We start from the raw sequence: 20,891 nt of genomic DNA, 5'->3' as shown, positions 1-20,891 counted from the left end.
GACAGAGAGAATAATTAGTTGGTGGCATAGCTTGATTCCTGGAGCTGTGGGTGCTCCATTATTAGAGGTTTTCAAGAAAAGATTGGATTACCATTTGTCCAGGATGGAATAAGGACTCCTGCCTTGGGGGCAGAGGGTTGGACTAGAAGACCACCAAGATGTTAGGCCTGCAGCTATCTTTTCTTTTGGGTCTTTGGCCTGCCACACTATTATTCTACTATGCATTTTCTATTGTGGGAAAATGGGAGGGGGGAATTGTATGGAGTTAGATGATATGTAGACATAATAAAATTCTTTCTAGAAAGCCAAGGTCATCCTTTGTCTCGGCACCTCTGCACTTGACCGGAATTGGATGGGTGGAACTGCCAGCATGGCAGTGGGAGCTTAGACCTTGTGATGGACTTGTGGGTGTGTGTGGGGGAAAGATCTTGAACTTTCAACTGGGTGGGGAAAACTAGGAAGCTTCAGATTCCGGTTTTCCCAGATGTGTCAACATAGCTCTCTTAATAAATTGGAACTTTGAGGAATCCTTTGCCTCGGACTCTGATTTAATGTCGGATGCTATTTGGAACCCTGACACAAGGTCCCTTCAAGCCCTATGATTGATTGATAGATCTATTTAGAAAAACCGTAAGTCTTTTTGATGCGACCTGGTACCAGACTGTGGCCATGGGGAACCCTAATGTAGGGCTTTGAAGGTAGCACCAGCACCTCAAACTGCAATTTGAAACACATTTCTAGCAAGTGCAACACCTCCTGCAATGTTGTACATATGTCAGAAACATGAGTGAACCTCAGCAACTTTAAGATGTGTGGATTTCAACTCCCTCAATTGCGGTAGCCAGCATGAGAAACATCACATTGCTTTGTTTCTCTCACTTCCCCCTTCCCTAGATTTGTAATAGCAAAATTAAAGGATGCTACATCCCACCTCCCAATGAATTGTTACAATCCATTAACTCTGCATTTTTTTTAAGAGTAAAAAAAAAAAGTTAAATAGAGACGCAACTCGGTTCTCCTAAAGGGATCTTAGATGTGCAAGAACATGTTGGTGTGTCTTCCCACCTATAGACCTTTTTCACAATACTGTTTTGACCCTTCTTACCCATATTTGCATCCATCCCAACGCCAGTCTTTTCCCTAGCCCTATATATAACGTGCAATCTCATGGGTGGCAAAAGGCTACGTCTTTGGATCATTCATTTCCGTTCACTCACCTGTGAGATCTGGAGACTAGCTTTCTTCTTCTTCTTGCTCAAGTGCACTCTTTTAGTAGACGGAGGATGAACTCTTGATCGCGGAAAAAGGAAGAGACCTGATAGTTTCAGAAACAAAACAAAGCAAAGCAAAACTCTGTTAAGGAATCCTCTCCATTCCTGCGTACTCCATAAAATATATAAAGAAAGCAGAGAGGATACAAGGCTCTTATTAATATCCCTTCTTTGGACTTAGCCTCTGATGACCCACATCCGTCTTTACCTTTCTCGGCTGAAGCTCAAGCGCTGCGATTGCACTGGTCCAACTGATTAAAGTACCATACAATCGGTTTCTAATCCCCGCGCAAAGAGCCTCTCTGAGTCCGTTGCTCTTAGCAAGCGAAGCTACCGCAGTGCATTCTCCTCCCCCGGTTTCGTGGCACAAAGGCTTCTGGGAAGTGTAGTGCCTTTTTTCATTCCATTGAATTGAACTACAACAGGGAGGTAGCATTCGGGCTCCGAAACAAGTAAGGGCTTTGGGTACCGCGCGCAGTTGCGCATGCCCCGTATTTTTCTTCCTAGGAAACACGTGTTGCGCAAACTTAACGCAAAGACCAGAAAAGGGAGTAGATTGAAATAAAGTAAAATAAAACCCATCGGATCTTTCGGTTTCGGCTCTGATTTTTGCATGGCAGAGCGCCCTCTTCCGCACGAAGTAAGAAACTCGAATGCATTAATTAAATGTGGCTCGTGCGAGTCAGTGTGGACGCCTGGTGACAACTTGGAGAAGTCCTTCCAGATTTCTTAAACAAGGTTTCAGGACTAGTGTGTTGTGTCTGGTTTGGAAGCATTACTTGCTTCGGAGAGGGAGGAAGGCGGTGGCAGAGAGTGGTGAGGATGGTAGAAAAGATCATTGGTAGTTCACTTCCTTCTATCCTGAACATGGCATATAAGGGATGTTTGAGCAAAGTCTGCAGGATTGCCTGGGATGCTACATGTCCTCTTCCCAACCTGTTTTGTTCCATACGGTATCAACATTGTGAACGTTCAACTTTCTTTTTCTGGTATGTCAGAGGTGTCCAAACTTGGGAACTTTAAGACTTGTGGCTGGCTGGGGAATTCTGGGAGTTGAAGTCCACAAGTCTTAAAGTTCCCAAGTTTGAACACCCCTGTGCTATGTATTCAAGATGGACAGTGATTAATATATATATTTAAATGTTAGTTTAGAAACTCAGCACAGGAGAAACATGTTCTTAAAGGCAGAAAGCAGACTCAGTCTTTCTTAATAGCCCTCAGCAGATATTTTGTACCCATTATAAAAGATTTGCCAGCCTATTCAGAAACCAGCCCCAGTTTCCCTACCCCAAGCAGAAACCGAGGAGGCCAGCTTTTAGAAATGCAATTTGGTAATCCATTCAGAAAGACTGGGACAAGAAACATATAAGCAGCAAACAAAAGACTCATAAAATTAGCTCAGACATAAAGGATGTTTGGGACCTAGGATTTGCATTTCTTCTTTTGCCTATAGAGCCAGCTATGACCCCTACATAAACCCTACACAATCCCCATAGGAATCTGATGGCTAACCTTTTCCAGACCGAGTGGCCAAAGCGTGGGCATATACCTGCAAATGTGTGTGCGTGCCCAAACCCTCAAATTGCAATGTGCGTCCCCCTGCACATGCCCTGCTCCCCGCGTACGCACACATACCCCCCTCCCGCACGTGCCCTGCCCCCACATGCGTGTGTGCCTCCCGCAAGCACCCCCTGCATGCGTGTGTGCCCCCACATGCCCTGCTTTCTGTGCATGCACCCCCCTTGTGTGTAGCCCACCTGCTGCGTATGCACACATGCCCTCCGTGCAGCCTGCCCCCTGTGCATGCGTGGCAGAGACCCAAAGGCCTGCTGGCCAGTGGGAGGCGTGCGTGCATGCAGATTGGAGCTGAACTGGGGCGACGGCTTGCGTGTCATCAGAGAGGGCGCTGCATGCCACCTCTGGCATACATGCCAAAGGTTCTCCTCTCTTCTGCTTGAGCAGGGGATTAGACTAGAAGACCTCCAAGCCCCTTCCAATTCTGTTATTCTGTTGCTTTTCCTGGCTGCCCATGGTACTTCCAAAATAAAGTTCAATGGCATTAGTACTTTTTCTATCCTGCTTCTTTAAACTCCAACTTTTGTTTACATAGAGCGTCGTGGGGAATATCATAGTCTAACATTAATCAACTAAAAACACAAGATTGCTTATGTAAAGAGTTTATAAAAATCAATGTACCTGCCATTGACCTGACTGATGCTAAACATTAATATCACAGCAGGAGATCCAACTGAGCCTGACTTCAATACCAGGAAAGATTCTGGAAAAGATAATCAAGCAACGAATTAGCAAACACCTAGAAGTAAACAAAGTACCGGTAATAGCCAAAAGCCAACATGGGTTTGTCAAAAACAGATCATGCCAGACTAATCTTATTGCATTCTTTGACAAAGTGACAAAATTAGTGGACCAGAGGAATGCTGTCGATATAGTTTACTTGGACGTCAGTAAGGCATTTGATAAGGTAGACCATAATCTACTACTAGATAAAGTTAGAAGAATGTGGGTTGGACAGCATCACCACCAGATGGATTCGTAACTGGCTGACCAACCCCACTCAATGTGTAGTCCTCAAGGGAACTGCATCTACATGGAGGGAAGTATGCAGTGGAGTACCCCAAGGCTCTGTTTTACGCCCAGTACTCTTCAACATCTTCATCAATGATTTGGATGACAGAATAAATGGGGAACTCGTCAAAATTGCAGATGACACCAAGCTGGCAGGAATAGCCAACACTCCAGAAGACAGGCTTAAAATACAGAAGGATCTTGACAAACTTGCACATTGGGCACTATCTAATAAAATGAAATTCAATGGTGAAAAGAGTAAGGTTCAACATTCAGGTAAGAAAAACGAAATGCACAGGTACAGTATAGGTGGTACCTTGCTCAATAGTAGTAACTGTGAGAGTCCTAGTGGACAACCATTTAAATATGAGCCAGCAGTGTGCAGCAGCTGCCAAAAAAGCCAACACAGTTCTAGGCTACATAAACAGAGGGATAGAATCAAGATCACATGAAGTGTTAATACCACTTTATAATGCCTTGGTAAGGCCACTTAGAATACTGCATTCAGTTTTGGTTGCCACGATGTAGAAAAGATGTGGAGACTCAAGAAAGAGTGCAGAGAAGAGCAACAAAGATGATTAGGGGACTGGAGACTAAAACATATGAAGAACGGTTGCAGGAACTGGGTATGTCTAGTTTAATGAAAAGAAGGACTAGGGGAGACATGATAGCAATGTTCCAATATCTCAGGGGTTGCCACAAAGATGAGGGAGTCAAACTATTCTCCAAGGCACCTGAGTGTAGAACAAGAAGCAATGGGTGGAAACTAATCAAGGAGAGAAGCAACTTAGAACTGAGGAGAAATTACCTGACAGAACAATTAATCAGTGAAACAACTTGCCTCCAGAAGTTGTGAATGCTCCAACACTGGACGTTTTTAAGAAGATGTTAGATAGCCATTTGTCTGAAACGGTATAAGGTTTCCTGCCTAGGCAGGGGGTTGGACTAGAAGACCTCCAAGGTCCCTTCCAATTCTGCTATTGTATTGTATTGTATTGTATTGAGTATATCTCAGTGATGGTGAGCTTTTTTCTTACGGCATGCCAAAAATGCATGTGTGTGCATGCTCACTCAATTTCATGCAGTCTTGCCCCACAGAGGCCTCTCCTATCTTATCCCCTTCTTTTCCTCAGTATAACTCCTTAGCATCAGAATGTTTTTCAGTTGGGGAGGGGGAATAGAATGTCTAAACTCCCTGACTGCAGGCCAGATGAGATGCCCATGTCCACATGGATGTGCTGCCATGCCCACCTCCACTCCAAGTGGCAGTTGGAACAAAGTTCTTTTCAGGTGGGGAGGGGGAGTAGGATGTCTAACTCCTTAGCATCAGAGTGTGATAATAATAACATAAGAAATACTAATGATCTGATACTCATTTCAAAAAATCCTTAAGCAAGCTAAGAAAGAAACAATTAAAGCTTTAAAGCGGGTCAGAAATGATGCTTAGAAAGGGAATGTGTTTAAATAGAGTAGTGGAATAATCAAAGTTCAAATAGGGGTGGAAACTAGAGAGAGGGGGATTAATAAAATACACATTTTCATATAATAAGGAGAAGTAATAATAAGAGGGAAAATTGGAATTTGAATGATGGCTACTATTAAGTACACTTTAATAATATGGTGGTTGACATAAAAATAACATACTGAAATATTTAATAACCAAATAATGAAGGGTTATAAATTGAACAAGCAAATAATGGAAGATTTCAATTTAGCATGAATGTTTGCACTATTATTAGAATTGTATAAGCTTGTTAAAAGTAATAAATATGATTAATAATATTCTGTTTGGATTAAAAGGTATGATATTTAGAATAAGGTGATTGGCATAGAAATGACGGTTCCACCACAAAACCGCGGACGACAAAATCGCGGTCGACGAAAGCGCGCATTTGACGTCATCACAGCGCGACGAAAACATCGCGCTGTGATCGAAAAATGTAAAAATAAAGCGAAAACCTTACCCTAACCCCCCCAAACCTAACCCTAAACCTAACCCTAAACCTAACCCTTAACCTAACGCTAAACCTAACGCTAACCCTTAACCTAACGCTAAACGTAACCCTAACGCTCTAAACCTAACTCTAACCCTTAACCTAACCCTAACCCTAACCCTTACCTTTATGTGAATCGGCTTGCTTTAATTTTATTTTTATTTCAATTTTTAATTTTTTTCGTTGCGCTGTGATGACATCAAATGCGCGCTTTCGTCGATCACGCTTTTGTGGACCGCGGTTTTGACGGGTCACGGAAATGACACATTGAAATATTGAATGATTAAATAATGAAAGAGTATAATTTAATAAAAAGAGGTGTATTATGGTTCTTGGTTCTTCTTTCTCAACTGGAACAATTCACAACAGGAAGCAAGAAAACTGAATCTCATCAGATTCTGATCAGAACCAGTTTAGGATCGTCTCAGGTATTTGTTATTCGCTTTCAGGTTCATTAATTGTTTTGAAATCTTGGCAGATGTTGTAATGGCTCTTTTCAAGGCTGCAGGTTACACACCAGAGATAGCGACTGTCCTCTGAACCCCATTTGATTGAAGTGTTATATTTTTCCAGCTGTTTGATTTTGGAGCCTTTTGCCAATATTTGCAGTTTCCTCCCCCTTTATATGCAAAATCTAGTTGGTCAATGCACCTGCCTGCAATATATAAAGTTTCTCTTTTCATGATCGTTATTTGTGCGATAGCAGGATAAAGTCTGATCATCTCTGAAACTGCTTGCTTCTTTGGAATGAACTGAGGCTGATCTTTACAAGTAGTCTCTTTTTACATCTGATAAGAGGGTAAGTCTCTGGAAGTTTTAAAAATACTTTTCTTCCCAGAGAACTAGATGATGATTTTTGGAAAAAGACTAGAATTTTTTTTTGTTTTTCTGGCCAGTTAATTGTATTTCGGGCTAGACATGCATAAAGAGGCAACAACCACTTCAGCCATAATGAATCTATTTATTTATTTAAGAAATTTTATATGAACCATCCAATCCACCCTTAGTGATTCCAAGCAGCTTCTGACCATTGCAGTGTCTCCATGCTTGTGTGCTTAAAATTCAGACACTTGGCAACTGGCATGTATTTATGACAGTTGCAATGTCCCAGGGTCATGTGTTCCCCTTTTGTAACCTTCTGACAAGCAAGGCCATGGGGAAGTCAGATTCACTTAACAACCGTGTTACTAACTTAACGGCTCACATGATTGACTTAACAACTGTGGCAAGAAAGGTTGCACAATGGAGCAAAACTGACGTGACAGCTGTCTTGCTTAGCAACAGAAATTCTGGATCATCTAATTGTGATCATAAATCAAGGACTACCTATACTATGGGATAATGCAAGAGGGGAGAGGCCCAAAGCTAATTAACTTTTCAGTGGTTGAGCACATTAAGAGGGAAGAGGCCCAAATCAGCTACCCCAAGGTCAACCACAGCCCTCATGCGGCCCTCAATGAAATTGAGTTAGATACCTCCTGGACTAGAAGATCTCCAAGGTCCCTTCCAACTTTGTTCTTCTGTTATCTATTAGCAATTCTGGGTTAAAACTGTTCATTTGCTGAGCAAGGGATTGGTAACCAGGAGTTCTAAGCTGTTCTTCTAGAATGTTGGAGATACATCATGGAGATGACTAAGTCATTCCCTGCTCATCTTTGGTGTCCTCAGCAAAAAGCCATGTCCATCACAATAAAGTATTCATGAATGGGCATAAGGTGTGCTTATACAGTATTGGAATAATCTCATATTGGTTGTAACTTTTTCCAGGTCCACCGACTCGTCCTACTGTTGCAATGCCTTGTCTGCTGGGCCCGTCTCTCTTGTGCTGCCTCCTCCTCCTCGCCTTTCCATTAGCCTCCAGTTCTGCTTCTAATGCGGACACAGTGGTCATAACCAGCAGTGGCCCTATTAAGGGCAAGCAGTTTTTAACTGGCCCTGGATCTGTGACAGCCTATCTAGGCATTCCTTATGCTGAGCCTCCCCTGGGGAAGTTGCGTTTCCAGAAACCTCTTCCACATCAGCCATGGAGTCAAACATTGGAAGCCATCAATTTTGGCAATTCCTGTCCTCAATTTATTTCCCGGGATTACCCTGAAGCAGGTATATTTTCTCCTAAAACACCACTGTCAGAAGATTGCCTTTCCCTCAACATCTGGGTGCCACACCCACAACCTTCTTCACCAGTCCCTGTTCTGGTCTGGATACATGGAGGGTTTTATTTAATGGGCACGTCTTCTCTGGATGTGTTCAATGGGGCACCTTTGGCTGCCACTGAGAACGTCATTGTGGTCACCATCAATTATCGTTTGGGAGCTCTGGGCTTTCTGTACTTGCCACCAGCTGCTCCGGGAAACCTAGGCTTATGGGACCAACAGCTGGCCCTGAAGTGGATAAAAGAGAATGCAGCTGCCCTTGGGGGAGATCCTTCTCGGGTGACCCTTTTGGGCCAGGGTGTTGGAGCATCTTGTGTGAATTTCCATCTTCTCACACCAAAAAGCCAGGATCTTTTTGCCCAAGCGGTGATCCAGAGCGGAACAGCCAATGCCCTTTGGGCTTGGAAGACTCCTGAGGAGACCAAACAAAACTCACTGGAATTTGCTTATCTACTAGGTTGCTTAGAAAAAAATATTAGAAGCATAGTGCATTGTCTGCAATGTCTGCAATCAAAAAATGTTTCTGAATTAATTCAGCACGAAGAATCTCTGTTGGGGAAAGGTAGCACCTTTCCAAATTTTCGCTTTATGCCAACTGTAGATGGGGATTTTTTGCTTGGTGATCCAGAAAAGCTCATGGAGGAGGGGAAAATCCAGGTAAAACCTGTTCTCATTGGAAAAACCTCTGATGAAGCAGCCCTGCTTGCCGCCATTATTAACCTTTTCGTTGTTGATACTCTCATCAGTCAGGAGCAGCTTCTGAAAGGGATAAAACTCTGGCTGCCAAATGAAACTGAAGATTTTATTCAGACTATTGCACGGAGGTACAGTGAAGGACATCACGGCCCAGCACAATACCGCTCTGCTCTGACCCAGTTCTTTACAGAATGGATCATTGCATGCCCAGTGATTGAAGCAGCAAGTAATTTCAGGAAAACTGGGAGTCCTGTATATGCCTATTTATTCGCACATTACTCCTCATGGTCATTTTGGCCTCAATGGATTGAGGCAGTTCATGCTGCTGAGATTCCTTACATTTTTGGAACCCTTGACTCAGTGCAGCCCTTTAATCTAACATATACAGAGGCTGAAGCCAGACTGAGCCGTATGATGATGCATTACTGGGCAGAGTTTGCCAGAACTGGGTAAGTGGTTCACTTTATCTCTATAAATTTGTATTCTAAATCCAAAGGAAGCCTTTCATTTGACAAACACACTTTATAACTAAAGTAATAAAGCAATTCACACTGTTCATTTGTCTATGTTTGTACATTATGTTAATATAGGTAGTTTTTCTGTTTCAGCCCAGACCAAGTCACCCAGCTGTCATTTCTTGGGGGGGGGGTGTTAGGCTGAGCCGTCTCCATTGCTACTCTGTCTGGGTGAAGTCAGTTGAGCTTCACTGTGAGCTGGTGGCGCTGATTGAGTTCCGCTGGGCTGTGACCTGTTGTGCTGGGAGTTATGTATTGGCACAGGAGGAAGTTCACCAGGTGGTGGATCCAGTCCCTAGTCGTCAACCGCCTGAGCACCTCCTTAGTGGTCCTGACCACTCGTTCAGCCTGTCTGTTGGTCACTGGGTGAAATGGAGTGGATGTTATATGCCGAATCATGTTGGCATTGAGGAATGACTGAAATGCTTTTGCCATGAATTGTGCCCCATTGTCGGACACAATTACATCTGGCAGACTATGTGTGGTGAACAGTCAGCGCAACTCTTGGATGACCCTGGTTGTTTCATCAATGAGACTGATGCCACTTCCAAACACTTGGAATAAATGTCCACTACATCTACTCTTGGAAGGGACCTGCAAAGTCAATGTTCACAGGAGACCATGTGGTTTGCATTGTCTCCCATCAGTGCACTGGTGTTTGTGGCATCTCCAGTCGGGTTTCATGGCAGGCCTGGCAGCTCCTTACTTGATTCTCAATATCTTTGTCCAGGAATGGCCACCACAAGTAGCTCTTGGCTAGACCCTTCACCCAAACAATTCCTGGATGCCCCTTGTGTAGGGAATCCAGCACCTTGGAGCGAAGACTGAGTGGAATGATGTCCCTGCTGCCCCATAGCACACATCCTTTGTGGAGTTCATTATTTTGAGGAGCGTATTGCTGGAACTCAGAGCCTGGCTGGGTCTCTGTAGCAGTGATTTTACCACCTTAAATGCTTTGTCTGGAGTGCTCAACCAGACCCAGGGTGTTTGTTGTCCAGTAAGTGGTGTAGATGTTCTGCCAGGGAAGCCTTATGAAGTAAGAAAGAGTGGTAAAAATTGATCAAGCCCAGGAATGCTTGAATCTCCCCCTTGGATTTTGGTGTGGGGGCTTGCTGAATTGCCTTTAGTTTTGCTTCAGATGGGTGGATTCCAGCAGCATTGATGCAGAAACTCAGGAATTCTTTGGATTACATGTTGATCTGGCACTTTTCCCACTTGAGTTTTAGGCTTGCCTTGCAGAAACGTTGGAGTGCTGTGCGGAGATCTTCTGCCAGGACTGCCACTGATTCCTCCACGATCAGGATGTTGTCAAAGTATGGGCAGTCACCGGGAATGTTTTTCAGTGTTCGTTCCATAATACTTTGGAACAACCCTGGTGCTACACTTACCACAAACTGCAAGCGGCATACTTGGAATTCACCTCTGTGTGTGACTATTGTTTGTGCTTCTGCAGTAGTGTAGTCTACTAGTAGCTGATGGTAAGCCTGGGTGAGGTCTAGCTTAACGAAGATTCGGCCTCCCTGGTGCGAGGTGAGGATGTGGCTTATCACTGGTACTGGTTAAGCAGGCTGCTGTAGTGCTTTGTTTATGGTGCACTTGTAGTCTGTGCAGATGCGAAACTGGGGTCACTATGGGAGTTTCCCAATGACTATAGCCCACAAGTTGGAGCACTCCCTGCTGCACCAGCTTGTCTAGTTCTGCATCAATTTTAGCCTTCAATGCAAAGGGAACCCTATGCAGTTTTAATTGGATTGGAGTTATTGCTGGATTGAGGTTGTCTGAAATGGGTGCCCCTTTGTATTGTCCCAGCTCAGTGCTGAATACATCAATGTATTGTTGGCATACCATTTCTAGACTGACTATTTGGGTTCGATAGATGCCTGTTACACTGATGCCCATGGCCTGAAACCAGTCCACTCTTATGACACTGGTGCACAGCCCCTTTATGACCATTACATTGAGGGGACCCTTGAACTCTTTGAATTGTACTCTCATGGTAGCCTCACCCCTTACGGGAACATGGCAATTCTGGAAGCCTATTAGCACTAAGCTTGATGGTTTGAGCGGGACCTGCAGTTGGCTACATTTGCAAATGTGTTCAAATGTTGTGATAAAGGACATGGCCAGTCCAGTATCTTGCTCCATGGAGCATGGGATCCCTTGATGTTTTATTTAGAGACTTATTTTTTCTTCGATGGGGTGTTGGGCCCCTGTGTGTTGGATGCTATGCCTTTCCGAGCAGTATTCAACTCTGTTCTGTCCTGGGGGCCTTTTCTCACTGACAACCTCTGCAACTCTGGCAATGTGCCCTTGCTTTATACAGGCAGGGCATACTGCTGCGCGGAATCTGCACTCTGCTCTTCATGTTATCCCCACAGCTTGCGCAGCTCTGTGGGGAAGTTGCTCATTCTGTGGAATAGCAATAGCAATAGCAGTTAGACTTATATACTGCTTCATAGGGCTTTTAGCCCTCTCTAAGTGGTTTACAGAGTCAGCATATTGCCCCCACGGTCTGGGTCCTCATTTTACCCACCTCGGAAGGATGGAAGGCTGAGTCAATCCTGAGCCGGTGAGATTTGAACCGCCGAACTGCAGCTAACAATCAGCTGAAGTGGCTGCAGTACTGCACTCTAACCACTGCGCCACCTCGGCTCTTGGAACATGGCTGGGTGTCTCTCTCCGCAAGAAGTCAATTTCGTCACTCTCACTGACCTCCTCCGAGCTTTTGGTGGTCTCTTGGATTTCTGGGGTGGGGGAGATGTGTGCTTTTAGTGGTTGGAGAGTCTTCATGGCCCCATCACCATGATTTCCTTCCTTTCCTTCCTATTCACCATGGAAAAACTGGAAAGTCAGTTTTGCCATTGCAAATAGGCACTTTTGTAATTCACTGTTATGCAGCCACAAACGAGCCTGTCTCCAAGACAGTCTTCCAGATCAGGGAACTCACATTGGCACGGTGCTTGGGGAAGGACTGCCACAAACTCTGCTGCAGATTCGCTGGATCTCTGTTCACATTGCTTGAATGCACGGTGCCGGGCGATGGTTGGGAGTTTAGGCTCAAAATGTTCCCTTAATATATTTTTTGAGGTCTGCGTAGGCCACTGTCTCTACACTTGCCGATGCTATCAGGTTTTCAGCAATATGAAATGTGGCGTGTCCACAGGCATATAGCAGGTTGGCTGCCTTCAGGCCATTATCCATGACCTGGTTAGCCCAGAGTTAGTTGTCTACTCAGGAGACGTACGAGCTCCACTGTGCTGGGTGAATAATATCAAACTCGTTGAGTCTTCCCAATTTAGCCATTTTGAGAAGGCCCCTATGGTGCTAGTTAATGCCTGTACTACTGCGGTTGGAGCTGGGCTGCACTTAGGAGTTCTGGGGACGGATCCCTCAGGTATGTCTGGGCCTCCAGTGTGACTTACTGGCAGGACAGGGAGGGTGGTCCCACTCGAGCTCTTACCCGGTCTGATGCACAGTGATTTCCGTCTCTTGGTTAGCAGCAGCTCTCTCCTCTGCAGCCTCCCACCTTCATCGCCACTGTGGGGTAGTGGGCTTCAGTAGGCAAGATACAGGCCAGCATAGTACAACAGCATTTATTGACTCAAAAACTGGAACTGAGGAACAGCAGGCAAATGCCTGTAATTTATACTCTAGGCCCACAGGGTCTTAACCAATCATAATACTTAAAAAAAAGCCCGCCCAAATATGAATGTTCAAGTTTCCCTCCAAAACATTTGGCATTAACAGTTGGGGTCATCTAAAGGTTAGTCTCACTTTAGCAGGACTTAACACAACTATATATGCTGAATACACAACAAGGGAAATAAGAAACAGAGCATTACTGTACCATTAGAAGAATGAACAAAGGCTTGCAAGGGAGTTAAGTAATAAAAAGGAAACTCACAGGATGGAGGGTGTCCAGGGTGTGAGGAATTGGGGCGGGGGGGGGGATTGGGATTGGCAGATTTCAGGAGTCTGATGTGAGTATGAAGAACTGAGCTGGATTTGGTTCAGCAAGGTGGAGACACAGATTTAATCTAGCCAGATATTGAACTTTGGCCACTATGGTTGAGAATGTATGTCAAAAGCTAGAATCTGAACTATGTTGTGAATATAGCACATGTTTGTAAAAGTTTTATTATTGAGATTCAGATTAACAGTTTGAAGGGACCATGTAGGTCATCTGCTCCAACCCAGGGGTGAAATTCAGCTAGTTCGGACAGGTTCTACAGAACCAATGGTGGCAATTATGTGCCATTGGAAGAACCGAGAAATCCCACTGACTGGCCCCTCCCCTTCCACTCACTCCTTTTCGCGCCTTGCCGGCCTAGACTCACGCCCGAGGCATAGCTGCTCCTGCTCCCTGATTCCTTCGCTTGCCTCAACCATGTGGCCCAGCTGATTTCTGCCTGGTGAGTCCTCCTTCACTTCTTGCCTAGCTACCTCCCAAGCGGTTTTTCTCCTCCTCAGCAGGGGAATCTGTGGGAATCATTCCTGAATCTTCCCCGGCACAGGGAATTCCAGTGGGCTGGATGCAAGTATGAAGGGCCTGGCTCTGCAGTGCTTCCTCGCTCAGTTGAAAACTTCATTCAGCCTTCCAGAATTCACTGCGCCAGGGCAGGAATGATTCCGGTCACTCATGCCCTAGTCACCTCAAGGCTGGATTACTGCAACGCGCTCTACATGGGACTACCCTTGAAAAGTGTTTGGAGACTGCAACTAGTCCAGAATGCAGCCGCGCGAGCGATATTGGGTGTACCTAGGTACACCCACGTTACACCTATCCTCCGCGAGCTGCACTGGCTACCTATTGGTCTCCGGACGCAATTCAAGGTGTTGGTCATTACCTTTAAAGCCCTACATGGCTTAGGGCCAGTATACCTGCGAGACCACCTACTGCCACATTCCTCCCAACGGCCGGTGAGATCACACAGGGTGGGCCTCCTTCAGATGCCGTCAGCCAGACAATGTTGGCTGGCGGCTCCCCGGAGGAGAGCCTTCTCTGTAGCCGCTCCGACCCTGTGGAATGAACTACCCCCAGAAATCCGGACCTTACCCACTCTCATGGCCTTCAGAAAAGCTGTTAAAACCTGGCTATTCCGGCAGGCCTGGGGCTGTTGACCTCATTGTTGAGGTCCAGCCCTGATCATAACGAATGTATGTGTGTTGATTTTAACTTGTTTTTATTTTCATTTGTATTATTTCTTTTCCTTTGTTGTAAGCTGCCCGGAGTCCTCCGGGATTGAGTGGCCTATAAATCGTACAAATAAACAGACAAACAAACAAACAAACAAACAAATAAATAATTCCCTTGGACCCCACCACAGCTTGAGCAGGGGGGATGACACTGAGGAGGAGAAAAATTGTGAGGTTTTGTGCCAGGCAGCTGCCCTGCCAGTGGAGGCTTGAATGGCCTGTCTAAAGTTCTACTTGCTGCGAAGCACCAATGTTGGCATGGGAGCCTCGGCTGCAGTGCTGCTTCAACCAGCCAGCCCAAGCAAACAGGAGAAGGAGGTGAGAAGCAGCCTGGTTGAACGCTAGAAGGCTTGGCTGAACTTTTCTGCCGGTTCTGTGGACGTGGCTTGGTGGGGTGGTGCCACCCGACTTTGCTGTGAGTGACATCAAGTTGTCCATGCCCACTCAGTCACATGACCCCCACCAAGCCCACTAAGCCATGGCCACAGAACTGGTAGGGAAATTTTTTTAAATTTCACCCCCGCTCCAACCCCCCCCCCCTTCTGCCCAAGCAGGAGACCCTACATCATTTCTGACAAATGGCAATCCAGGCCCTTCTTGAAAACTTCCAGTGATGAAGCTCCCACAATTTCTGAATTTCTGTTCCATTGGTTGATTATGATCTGTCCCTTTAAGGAAACTGTTGGTATAGGTGAGGGTGATAGTAAAGAAGCTGTCAGAGTTCCAAAAAAATACCCCCAATGAAAGAAGACACCAAGGCCTGAGTTTCCTCAAAGTTCCACTTTATTAGAGCTGTCATGTTGGCACATCTGGGAGAACCCAAATCTGAAAGCCTCCAGGTTTTCCCACCCAGTTGAAAGTTCAAAACCTTGTCCCAACACCCACAAGTCTATCACATGGTCCAATCCTTCCTTGCCACGAAGCAAGACTCCTGCCATCGACATCTGTCCAGGTGCAGGGGCAAAAGCGAGCTTGACTTTCTGAGAAAGAATGTTATTATGGCTACCCATCACCCAACTCTGTATAACCCCCCTTCCCATTTTCCCAGAGTAGAAAGTGTGGCAGGCCTGAAATCCAAAAAGTAAAAGATGGCTTTCAGGTCTGACAAGCTTCCAGAGAGATTTTCTCAACCTCAGCAACTCTAAAATGTGTGGACTTCAACTCTCAGAATTGTCTTAGCTAGCATGCTGGCAAGGGGAATTCTGAGAGTTGAAGTCCACACGTTTTGAAAGTCGCTGACTGCTCCAGACGCTGATATTCCAGCCCATTGAGTTTCAATTTTTAACAGTACGCTAACGGGTAATCCTTGACCTTGGATTTATGGTCATAGTTGTGGTTTTAAGTTAAAGCATCATACGACTGGATTTGAAGTTATGACTGTTTTTTTTTTTATGATGATAAGCCAGTGTGGCAGTCGTGAAGTGAATCCATTTTCCCCAATGGTAATTTTTTTGTCAGAAACTGGAAGTAAACGCCAGAAATTGACAAAAACATTGCAAACCACATTCCCACGACTGTGGGAAATTGTAAATGGTGGGTAAAGGTTGTCAAGCACCAAATATATGATCATATGACCCCACAGTGTGTGTTTGTGTGTGGTGTCAGCGTAACTCTGAAAATGGTTTGTAAGTTTCTCTGAGAAATAACCCCATAATTTCCAATAGTCATTAAGCAACCTGTTGTAAATGGAGGACTACTCATATTGTCTCCTTTGTAGTTATCTTACTATATAACCCCTACTAGTTGCAGATCTGTACAGCAACTAGTTTGATAAAAGTAGCAAAATAACGTTTTTCTTCAAATTTGGTTCTGTGCAACCAGCAAAGCTAAACTGATCATGGATCAGAGGGAGGGATGGGGAAGAACTTTAGAGTCTCCTTCTGGTTGGACTCTTGGATCCTTTCTTATTTCAGGTAGTCGACCACAATTGAGGCCAACATTTCTGTAGCTACGTCAGAAATGTGTTAAATGCGTTTTGCCCCATTTGTTAAATTGAATCACTGCAGTTGTTAAGTTAGTGACACGTTTGTTAAGTGAATCTGGTTTCACCACTAACTTTGCTTGTCAGGAGGTTGCAAAATGAGATCACACAACCCTGGGAGGCTGCAACCAGAGCCGAGGTGGCCCAGTGGTTAGAGTGCATTACGTCAGGCTACTTCAGCTGACTGCTAGCTGCAGTTCAGCAGTTCAAACCCCACCAAGCTCAAGATTGACTCAGCCTTCCACCCTTCCGAGATGGGTAAAGTGGGGACCCAGATTATTGGGGTAAATATGCTAAATCTGTAAACCGCTTAGAGAGGGCTATAAAAGCACTATGAAGCGGTATATGAGTCTAAGTGCTATTGCTATAAATGTGAGTCAATTGTCAAACATCCAAATATAAACCACATGACTATGGGGGATGCTGTAACGGTAGTAAGTGTGAAAAATGGTTTTAAGTCACTTTTCTGTGGTAACTTCAAACAGTCATTAAATGAACTGTTGTCAGTTGAGGACTACCTGTATGTTTAGAAGCCTTAATAACCTTGCTGCCAAGTTTCCAACCAGCAGGGGGCACTCAAGGGCATCCCCACCTCCACCTCAGAGTCCCCTTTGGGAGTTTCTATTGGGTGCAGTTTCTCAGATCAATATTTGTCTCTCTAAAAAATCGGTATCCTTTTCTTCCTCCTTAGGAATCCTGCTGGGTTGGGGGCCACCAAGGATGAGTGGCCGCTCTTTAATGCCACGGAGCAGAATTTCTTTGTTCTTAATACCAAGTCATCCCAGGAAACAGAGAAAGGGCTTGTCCACCACTGTGGTTTTTTAAAGAGCCATTTTTCAACGCTGAAGACCCACGTAAGTTCGGCCGTAAGCCCTGCCTTTGGAAGTGAGGGAAGTCACCCCTCCTAGAAGAATGAAATATTTTCAGAAATATTTAAAAAGGCAGAATATTATATTTCCCCTAAAAGAGAAAGAGAAATCTTAAGGGAGACAGAAAGTCAGGCTCAGCTCACTGCCCCCAGCAGATAGTTGGTGCCCATTAAGAAAGACTGGGCCAACCTATCTACAAGACAAAAGACCTTCAGCCTCAGGGTGATAGGATTAGCCCACACTCAAGATCCAAATCAAGACAAAGTCATTAAGACACAATAAGCATTGCCCAACACCTGTTCAGAGCACAAGCCTCTTCATTACATCATCACCCAGCAAGCTTGAACCAAACTTGGGAGCTTAGACAACCCCAACTATGATCCCTGCGTAGCCCCATGGGAGTCTGACAATAACCAATAGAATGCATACTCTTGCAAAGGAACAGGAAGCTCAAATGCCAAGCCCAAGAGAAGGTGTATATACCTCCAGTGGTGGGATTCAACTAATTTAGCAACTGGTTCTCTGCCCTAATGACTGGCTGGGTGGGCATGGCCATTGTGGGCATGGACAGGGGGTGTGACAGGCAGCACTCGGCCTCCTGCACCCCTCTGGGAGAAGAAAATAGGTCACGGGGGGTGCGCTGCCCCCCATGCCCCATTTTGGTCCTTGGAGGCCTCCCTGTAGCCTCCTGGGAGCAAATACGGACCATGGGTGTGGGCAGCGCAGTCCCACTGCAGCCCGGTTTTGCTCACAGGAGACTGCAGGGAGTCCTCCTATGGCCAAAATGGGGCATGGGGGGGGCAGCACGGCCGCCCAAGGCCCATTTTCACTCCCAGGGGGCCTCCATGCACTTACCTGGGAGCCAGAATGGGGTGTGTGGGGACTCCTGGGAGGGGGAGGGGCACGGTGGGGTGGGGCCAGCTGGTCGTCGGAACTACCAGTTCACTGAACTGGATGTAAAATTAAATTCTGGTTCAAACCAGCCCGAACCAGCTGAATCCCCTCCTGTATACCTCTCTCTCTCAACTCCATGTGGTCAGCTGTACCAGGACCATGTGCTTGATGGTTCTGCTCCATTAAACCATCTTTCCAATCAGCCTCTGTGTTTCCAATGTCTTTCTCCCTGCTTGGAAGTGAACCAGATGGATATTTCTTCCAACAGAAGGGAGCAGTGACTGATGATAAAGAGGGAAAGGAAAGAAAATGGGAAACAAGAAAAGGAAAGGAAAAAGGAAAGGAAATAGAAAAGAAGGAAAGGAAAGAAAATGGGAAACAAGAAAAGGAAAGGAAAAAGGAAAGGAAATAGAAAAGAAGGAAAGGAAAAAGGAAAGGAAATGAGAAAGAAGGAAAGGAAAAAGGAAAGGAGAAAGGAAAGGAAAAGAGAAAGGAAATAGAAAAGAAGGAAAGGAAAAAGGAAAGGAGAAAGGAAAGGAAAAGAGAAAGGAAATAGAAAAGAAGGAAAGGAAAAAGGAAAGGAAATGGCAAAGAAGAAATGAAAGGAAAAGAGAAAGGAAAGGAAAAAGGAAAGGAAAGGAGAAAGAAAAGGAAAAGAAGGAAATCTCAGCATCATGATGTGCTCCAGTGATTCTTTATGTTTTCGGAACTCTTGAATCAGTGCTGCCTGTCAATCAAACCTACACACAGGCTGAAGCCAGACTGAGCCGTAAGATGATGCATTACTGGGCAGAGTTTGCCAGAATTGGGTAAGTGGTTCACTTTATTTCTATAAATTTGTATTTCAAATTCAAAGGAAGCCTTTCCATTCAACAAATGCACTTTATATCTAAAGTAACACAGCCATAAAGTAATGCATCCTATTCCTTTGCATATGTTTAGAGGGGCAAGTTAATACAGATAAATCCTCCGTTTACAACCACAATTGAGGCTAACATTTTTGTTGCTAAGCAAGGTGGTTGTGAAATGAGTCATCCCCAATTTAATGACCTTTTTGCCATAGTTGTTAAGCAAATCACTACACGTCAAGTGAGTCATATGGTTAAGTGAATCCAGCTTTTCTTGTCGAAGGTCAGCTGGGAAGGTTGCAAATGCTGATCATGAGATTCTGGGATGCTATAGCCATTGTAAATACATGCCAGCGGCCAAGCACCCAAATTTTGATCACATGACCATGGGGATGCGGCAATAGTTGTAAGTGCAAGGACCAATTGTAAGTCTCTTTTTCAGTGCCATTGTAAACTTGAACCGATTTTAAACGAATGGTTGTAAGTCAACCTGTAAGTCCACTATCCCAATTGTACTGGGAAAAACCCTCACATTTCTAACGATTCTTAATTATGTCATCCTTTATAATTTCAATGGTATCACACACATTCCAGGGTTATGTTACTTCTGCAAGCGGAATGAAGAAGGTGAATGGGAGATAGGAACAAACAGTGTTACTGTACCATTAGAAGAACAAGTAAAGGCTTGCAAGGGAGTTAGTAGTGAAGGGGAAACTCACCAGATGGAAGGTGCCCAGGGTGTGAGGAATGGGGGATTGGATTGGGATTGGCAGATTTCAAGAGTCAAGGAGGAGGTGACCGAGGTTTGGATCAGCAGCCCTGCCCCTCCCCTCAGAAAGTTTGGCTGCCAATCTAAACTACATCAGCCAGAAGGAATCGCTAGAGATACTAAAGTTTCAACTCTAGAGATGTTGAACTTTGGTTGCTGTGGTTGCTGTGACAATGGTGGTAAAGGTGAGTCATTGTGAAACAATAAAAGTATGATCATGTGATCACATTGTGTGTGTGTGTGTGTGTGTGTGTGTGCGTGTGTGTGTGGTGGGTGTAGGCGTCTGTGTCTATCATAACTCCAAAAATGAGTCTTAAGTAGCTCTGGGGAACTCCATTGTAACTTCCAATGGTCATTAAGCAATCGGCTGTAAGTTGAGGACTACCCATATTGTCCTTCTTGTAGCTATGAGCCATGGTGGCGCAGTAGTTAGAGTGCAGTAGTGCAGGCTACTTCTGCTGACTGCCGGCTGCCTGCAATTTGGCAGATCAAATCTCACCAGGCTCAAAGTTGTCTCAGCCTTTCATCCTTCTGAGGTGGGTAAAATGAGGACCCAGATTGTAGGGAGGCAATATGCTGACTCTGTAAACCGCTTAGAGAGGGCTGTAAAATCACTGGAAAGCAGTATATAAGTCTAAGTGCTATTGCTATGTTACTATGTATCTCATACCAGTTGTAGATCTGTGTAGTAGTTAGTTTAATGAATGTAGGGAAGTAAAGTTCTTCTTCCTCTTTGGTTCTATGCAAGGAGCAAAGTTAAACTGTTCATAACCAGAAGCTGATCAAGGATCATGTTGGACTGAGGAAGGGGGTAAGAGACAAGTCTTGATCTGAGAAATTGCCCTTTATCACCAATCGTGCTGATTGGTGATTTGCACCCTTTCTGATATTTAAAATCCTTCAGGAACCCTGTGCCAAGTCTCCAACCAGCAGGGGGCACTAAAGGGCAGTTTCTCAGATCAAGACTTGTCTCTTTGGAAAATCGATGAATCCTTTTCTTCCTCCATAGGAATCCCGCTGAGTTGGTGGCCACCAAGGATGAGTGGCCGCTCTATAATGCCACAGAGCAGAATTTCTTTGTTCTTAATAGTGATTTATCCCAGGAAATGGAGAAAGAAC

At 44.9% G+C, this 20,891-nt stretch overlaps 2 protein-coding genes across 14 annotated transcripts in view; one reads left to right on the top strand and one right to left on the bottom strand.

Annotated features, from left to right (window-relative positions):
- RPP21 (ribonuclease P/MRP subunit p21) overlaps positions 1–12,828 on the bottom strand; it is a 29,143-nt gene extending 16,315 nt beyond the window's left edge. Inside the window, exons 1-3 of one of the 3 annotated variants that reach the window (XM_032208942.1) lie at positions 12,676–12,828; positions 3,468–3,549; positions 1,218–1,315 (exon numbers count right to left, since the gene is read on the bottom strand). The gene's annotated coding sequence lies outside the window, so the exon portion shown is untranslated. Of the gene's footprint in view, positions 1–1,217; positions 1,316–1,479; positions 1,719–3,028; positions 3,099–3,467; positions 3,550–12,675 lie in introns of those variants that run through there. The other 2 variants (XM_032208943.1, XM_032208941.1) reach the window with 2 other exon arrangements.
- The window catches only part of LOC116502897 (cholinesterase-like), a 36,921-nt gene continuing 22,539 nt past the window's right edge, over positions 6,510–20,891 (top strand). For 5 of the 11 annotated variants that reach the window (XM_032208896.1, XM_032208897.1, XM_032208900.1 and 2 more), the window contains exons 1-4: positions 6,511–6,650; positions 7,619–9,149; positions 17,084–17,246; positions 18,877–18,964. In XM_032208896.1, the coding sequence (XP_032064787.1) occupies positions 7,645–9,149; positions 17,084–17,246; positions 18,877–18,921 (1,713 nt within the window). In that variant the 5' untranslated portion in view covers positions 6,511–6,650; positions 7,619–7,644 and the 3' untranslated portion in view covers positions 18,922–18,964. Of the gene's footprint in view, positions 6,651–7,618; positions 9,150–17,083; positions 17,247–18,876; positions 18,965–20,891 lie in introns of all 11 variants that reach the window. The other 6 variants (XR_004254617.1, XM_032208893.1, XM_032208895.1 and 3 more) reach the window with 4 other exon arrangements.

Source organism: Thamnophis elegans, chromosome 2 (assembly GCF_009769535.1).
Source record: "Thamnophis elegans isolate rThaEle1 chromosome 2, rThaEle1.pri, whole genome shotgun sequence".
Classification (NCBI taxonomy): domain Eukaryota; kingdom Metazoa; phylum Chordata; class Lepidosauria; order Squamata; family Colubridae; genus Thamnophis; species Thamnophis elegans.
The sequence above is the reverse complement of the archived record's forward strand: the minus strand, read 5'-3'. Positions and strand labels throughout refer to the sequence as shown.